Consider the following 7190-nt stretch of genomic DNA (forward strand, 5'->3'; position numbering starts at 1 on the left):
TATACTTACAATATTTTGTCCAAAATGGCGGCCATTTTGAAATGGCTGCCAACACCCCTTGCGTATGAAAAAAAAAATGGAGCAAATACTTTTTGGATTCAGTGATGTCTATTCTACAACATATCCAAATTTTATGAAATATAGCAAAAAAAAATGCAACTTTCCAAAATATCCTAGACTATAATCTTCTTTAGCTATTCTACAAATAAAGGCCAATTCAGACAGCTTCGTACGACGAGGCCCAACGAAACGTCTTGACTCGTCGGTGTTTTTTAGGTCGTCGGGAGAACATTATATTAAACATAATTATTTAAAGATGTATTGTCCCCCAAAAACATGAAAATGAAGATTAACTAAATCAGACTTTGAATAGGTTAATTTGTAGTTTTAATAAAGTTAATCCCTTCCGTGAAAAAAAAAAAAAAATGTTTTCTCATATAAAATGACAAAATAAATGGTCAAATTCAACCAAAACCCATTGGCTGGCAGCCAATTTGACTATATTTTGCTTTAAATTCCTTTTTTTTTCAGGTAAATACATTTTTTTTGGATTAAATTTTTTTTCAAAGTGGATAACTATTACGGTATGTGATAATAAAATGGCATATTAAAAAAAAAAATGTTTTTAATAAATTGTTCAGGGGGACAATACATCTTTAACTTTCTCTTCGTACGACGCTGTTTGAGTTTGCCTATATTATGTGCCCCACTCTATACTTTAAATCTCAATAAAGTCCTTCAAATATCATATTTTTCTTATGAAATCATGCACTGATACCCTGACCTAAATTGCGTTTTGCTGTTATAACTAAATTATTACGATATTGAAATTACAAACATAGATATGTCGTTGACTACAATGTTGGAATATACAGATTTACCCATGACACAACCAAATATGGAAACTACGGCGGGTAAGTTTTAACCAAACTATTAAGCTATGTCAAGATAATAACATAAACACTCAATACATAGTAAAGAATAATATACTAACATAAAATATGTTTTTTCTCGATAGCTTATTTGCAACTACACACTGAACAATTTCTTTGTGGTGATGAAAACCAAGTTATATCATCGCCTGGATATCCAAACCAATATGGAAACAACCAAAACATCAACTGGACATTTACTACTCACGTTGGAAGTTTGCTCTCTGTTGAATTCTACGATTTCTATCTTGAGGGATGTTGTGATTATGTGACTATTTACAGTGATGGAGACATGATTGGTAGATTCAGTGGTTCCAGTACACCACCAAAAACAATATCTACCAATAACACAATAACGGTTGTTTTCAGTACAGATGGTAGTGTGGTGGAGAAAGGATTTAAGGCTGAAGTATCTGTGTACCCGGAAGGTCAAGGTAGAGTTGATTATTATAATAATAATGAATGTTTATGAAAGCAATGAAGATGATTTATATTCAACCATGTAGTTAGACAAATTCAACGGTTTACCAAAGCATTTGCCATCGTTGTAAATACTGAGATTGGAAACAACTGATGTTTAGCCGATTTTCATGCTATATCTTGTTCAGCTGAACAAAACATCCTGTAGTATCGTGCAACTCACTGGCAGAAGAACATTGACAACGCTTTTGAAGAAGAAGGCTAGAATGTCAAGAGAGGTTATTTAGATGAAGGTTGCTGTCAGAAGACATGATAATGCAGGATGTTTATTGTCGCTAAACACGATACCGCTTGCGCATCAGGTGGTTTCTAAACAACTCTTTTGGACTGACAACGTTTATCATTATCCATGTTTTTTTTTCCTTTCCTCATCAGATGGCGAATGTTCTAACTTCAACGAAGGATTTTCTGACTGGGCTAACGTTGGTCCTAATAAGTGGTACCGGTCCTCCCAACGATATGTTAGCTATGAAGATCTAGGCAGCCGTTACTCGGGATCAGGTAAAATATACTACGATTGATTCAATCATAATAAAAACCACACATAAACCGTATAAAAGTGAAGAATTGAATTGAACTCAATGTTCTATCTTTTACTTTAATAAAGGAAGAAACCTATGAATGAAAACAAAACAAACAAACATAATAACGGCACATTCACTATTCTATTTGGTGTTCAATCATTACATAAATGAGAGAAACAAACATGGAGCTTATGAATACAATATTACGTCACAGTTATTATATTTGCAATTGCCATACACTATTTCTATTTGATTTCAGATTATTACATAAATGTGAGATGCAGTTATGGGGAAAGCGGAAACAAACATGGATATCTTAGTAATCACAATATACCAGAAAGTTGGAACCAAGCCTGTCTTCGATTTAACTATTATATGAGTGGATATTCAAGCCAACAGATCGATATATATCATTATTTTAACTATTATGATTCAGAAATTTTGTTTAGAGATTATGACGATTTCAGTCAAAAATGGAAGTCAAAAAGTATCGATTTCATTAGTAATAACTCCTCATTGACAATTTATGGTAGAGCCAATGGCGGTTATTACGATACAGAGATGGTTGCCATCGATGATATTTATATTAGTAAAGGAGCATGCTCCGAATATCCAGGTAAGTTATTAATATTGTTCATATTTACAATAGTGCAATTTATGGATGTTGCATGCGATTTTGATAATTAATATTTCCAAAGTAGAAATATATATTATTTATATAAACCATTAAAGATGTATTGTCCCCCAAAAACATAAAAAATGAAGATTTATAAAATCAGACTTTGAATAGGCCATTTTGTAGTTTTAACAAACTTAATCACTTCCGTAGGAAAAAAAACCTGAATAACTAATATTTTCACTAATAAAATGAAAAAAAACCCGGTTAAATTTAACCAAAAACATATTGGCTGCCAGCCAATTTGACTATGTTTTGCTTTAAATTACAGTTTTTTTTAGGTAAAATATTTTTTTTTCGATCCAATTTTTGGTAAAAGTGAATAACTATTATGTGGCATTAAAATGGCATATTCAAAAAAAATTAAAAAAAAATATTTTTTCAGGGGAACAATACATCATTAAGGTATTTGTCACAAATTTCTCAATGAACAGATCAAACTTCTCCTTAAGAGTAAGAATTTCTAACAATATCGCCTAGTAATTGACTTCAAATTTCAACATTTGGTAGATGTAGTTATATAGGCACCTGCACCAACAAGTATAATTTAAATAAAAACACGTTTCTTGATTTCTAAAATGTTGCGTGATTTAATCTTAAATGTGAAAGTAGACACCATTCGTATATTGTATTCAATGGATTCTCCTTGCCATTCTTCGAATAATTTTTTAATCGTACACGCATTTCCCTATAGATATACTACAGACTACAGCATCTCCTGAAAGAAGTACACAGTATCTAACCACATTTGAAGAAATTAGAACAACTGGTATGTAACTATTTTTTCAAAACGTATAAATAAAAAATGTATAATATGTACAAATGTTTGCTCATCATTCCCCCTTTCAGTTACCATCATTCATATTTAGCCTACACTCTTTCTCCTACAGAAATATCACCAACTACAGCCTCTCCCACAACTCAGCTTATTGTTACAACCCCTGAATGGATACAAACTGGTGAGTAATAAAACATGTCATTTATTTTGTTAAATTATTCTGCAGAGAACCTTATTATGATGAGTGGATATGTGTGACAGTGTGTATGAGTACACCGGGGTCTCAGAAGATTTACAAGTTCTTTAAATCGCACATGACTGAGATATGATGTACACTGGACCTACAACCACGTCAAGTGATCCAAGAAGCACCATGGAGCGAGTGAGCGCGCCTCGAACCCTTGCCGAACAAATGTGCTGTGCAATAATTCATACGGTACTTTTCTTTTCAGATGTTGTATGCAGTAATTCATACATGACAGTTTACCTTGATGCGGCTTCGCTTGAAAGTAATAGCACCGCACACTTTATCGACCCGATGTGTGGCACGATGGGATACACGTATCGTAACGGCATGTATTGGCTGTATTTATATACTAGATACGATCAATGTCAAACCACTATGAAGGTACGCCTACTGTACAAAAGATCATAAATGTTACATTAAATAAAACAGTGACAAAATATTCCCACAATAAAACTCTTTGGTACATTTAAATCCAGGATTTTTTCTCTTGTTTGTTCTTAGAACAATTCACAAATTTTGTAATTTTTCTTTTTATCACGATGTAAAATCTTTCTTTGTGCTTTATTTTTAGTCGACATTGGCTTCAACAACTTACAAAAATCAGGTAATTGTATCAAATGAAGGGGTTTCCACGATTTATAGGAAAGATGACAGTCGCATAACCGTCGAATGTGACCTAAAAAATACAGGTCACTCATCCGTTAGTTTTGATACATTGGGAACCGAAAAAGATTACCTAAAACGCGAACACGATAACTTTACTTTCGCAATGGAGCTGTACACAGACAGCAGTTATTCTACCCCATACCCGAGTTGGCAGTATCCGATCACATTGGAACTTGGAAGTAAAGTGTTTGTTGGTGCGAGTGTGAAGACTTTTAGTAATGATATGGTTCTGTTTGTCGATTCTTGCAAAGCCACACCAAACCCAGACCCTGATGCTCAGCCTAACTATGATATAATTAAAAACAGGTAGGCATAATATCAAAAATAATAATAATGCTTTGCACAGTAAATAGGATGAATTTAAAGCGTTTTTTTGGTTTTAAGTGATTCTACCTGGTTATCAATGGTTTAGAATAATTTTCATTTTGTTTATAATAAGTTGAATGGTTGTATTGACTAAATGTTTAGCTTCCACGGCAAAACAATAATAAAGTTGGATCTTTGTTTTGTTTGCCAATTGTACACAACCGATTTCCTTTCTACTGACTCATATGAATATTTTCAGACTGCATTACCCAAAACAACCCTTATAAATGCCACACGTGCCACACATGCGCACAGTGTCACGGTATTTACGTACCTATAGATAAAGTAGAAATGTCTACTTTGAAGCAGTAACAATTACTTCAGAGTTACTTAACAAAGTCATTTTAGATGGATGTATAGGCTAATACATGAATAAACCTTTTCTATCTTCTCTAGTTGTGATACAGACTCGACGGTTAGCTTTGACGGAAAATCAACAGACGGAGATTTTTCCCGGGCGTTCTTTTCGTTTGAAACTTTTGGCTTCAACGGCGAACACTCAACGGTATAAATAAAATACAACTAATTATAGAGTTAATTTTAATATAATTAATTAATAAAATTTCTCCGGATACAATAAGTATGAAATGTAATCATGCACTTTTCATAGTAAGCTATTTGACGTTCTTCTTTTTGTTTCTAAATTAATATAGATTTTTGTTCATTGTCAACTTTCCATTTGCAATGAGAGTGACTGGAGATGCTCTAGGAACTGTAACCAACGACAACGCCGTGACGTCACACTACCCAATAAATTGTCTGACAGCATTTCGATTGAACTTGGACCTTTGGTGCTGAAAAGTCAAGATGCGAGCTCGAACATTTTACTTGACGCTAAAGGTATACAATAATTTATTTACCTTTTTTTTAATGTCCTAAATACGATAATTGTAGGCTTAAAATTAGAATTTTTTTTTCTTTTGGGAAATAAAAACCGGAAAATGTTTAAGAATCAATAAACAACATTCAGATTTATATTTCACTATTTTCCTTTTTACATATACAATTCAATACTTTTTAATAAATAAAAAATACATTTGTCAAAAATTTTGTAAATGATTTGTAATTATCTTTATTATTTATTTTCAGAGTCAACATCAACTGACGAATTCCAATCTTTTCCATCGATTTTGTTGATTGCTCTAAGTCTTGTTGTCATGGCAATAGGATGCAGCCTTTGGGTTATGGGCAGGAAAAATGACAAGACGTCTTACCAGAAACTGGAAAATCACGTGGAAGAGATGTGAAGCAAGAAGCTTTACTTTAGATTAAATTAGAAATGCTTACATTAATTAGATTCTACTGTTTGGCTTATTCTGTTCTGTTTCCAAAATGTTATTTCAACCAATACAGTATACCAACTTCAAATTATGTCGTTTAAATTAAATTAATTAAATTAATTAAAAAACACTTACAAAGTCTATTTAAAATTAATATCAATAAAGTTGTTTTGTTTCTTTAGTTTGGTGTAGTTTCTTTCTGAATTATATTAAAATATTTACGTATTTGGAAAAACTATTTATGAATTACATGCCTTATGTTTACATAAGTCGTGTCATGATCGTCGTTTAAATTAAATTATTAATCGTGAAATCATATAAAACAGTTACAAAGTATATTTAAAATTAATATCAATAAAGTTGTTTTGTTTCTTTAGTTTGGTGTAGTTTCTTTCTGAATTATATTAAAATATTTACGTATTTGGAAAAACTATTTATGAATTACATGCCTTATGTTTACATAAGTCGTGTCATGATCGTCGTTTAAATTAAATTATTAATCGTGAAATCATATAAAACAGTTACAAAGTATATTTAAAATTAATATCAATAAAGTTGTTTTGTTTCTTTAGTTTGGTGTAGTTTCTTTCTGAATTATATTAAAATATTTACGTATTTGGAAAAAACTATTTATGAATTACATGCCTTATGTTTACATATCTATTTTCCCAAATGTATTCATTATTTATAGTTTTTAAATTATTGCCCAAATAAAAATATTTTTCTGATCTAATAATCTTGTGTAATTATTTACGTTAGTTGAAAAATGTTGACATTGGAAATATAGAAGATGATGAGGAAGATGTTGATGGCGATGTTGATATAAATAAATAAGATTATTGTTGTTGGAAATGATAAGAGGTTCTGATAACTTCAACTTTATGTTGATTATGATTATGCTAATGATATAATGTTGATGAAATGTTAATTACTTATTATGGATTACTGGCGACGACGAGGTGGTTGTGTCGATATTGATTAAAATGAAAAGCCTAATGATATAATGTTGATGAAATCTTAATTATCATGAAAGTGAATCAATTGAATGATGATAATGTTGATGATTAAAATGTCTGCTGATGAAATGTAAATAGTTATTATGGGCGTGTTACTGATTACGAAAATGAAGATTTGATGATGATTAAACTGTTAAATTTAGTAAGTTACGATGGTGGTGATGATGACTAAAACGTAACCTTCTTGATGGTATAATGATGATTAGATGTAATGAATTTGTTGGC

At 31.4% G+C, this 7190-nt stretch overlaps 1 protein-coding gene across 1 annotated transcript; it reads left to right on the forward strand.

The window, feature by feature from the left end:
* The first annotated feature begins 844 nt into the window (after nt 1-844).
* Nucleotides 845-5916, forward strand: LOC140061314 (scavenger receptor cysteine-rich domain-containing protein DMBT1-like). The gene is made up of 11 exons (XM_072107824.1): nt 845-914; nt 1019-1366; nt 1788-1913; nt 2196-2552; nt 3307-3381; nt 3503-3571; nt 3843-4018; nt 4209-4609; nt 5066-5174; nt 5323-5509; nt 5759-5916. Exons 1-11 carry the CDS (start codon nt 845-847, stop codon nt 5914-5916), a joined length of 2076 nt encoding a protein of 691 aa, XP_071963925.1.
* The last annotated feature ends 1274 nt before the right edge of the window (nt 5917-7190 follow it).

Source organism: Antedon mediterranea, chromosome 10 (genome assembly GCF_964355755.1).
Source record: "Antedon mediterranea chromosome 10, ecAntMedi1.1, whole genome shotgun sequence".
In the NCBI taxonomy this organism is placed as follows: Eukaryota; Metazoa; Echinodermata; class Crinoidea; order Comatulida; family Antedonidae; genus Antedon; species Antedon mediterranea.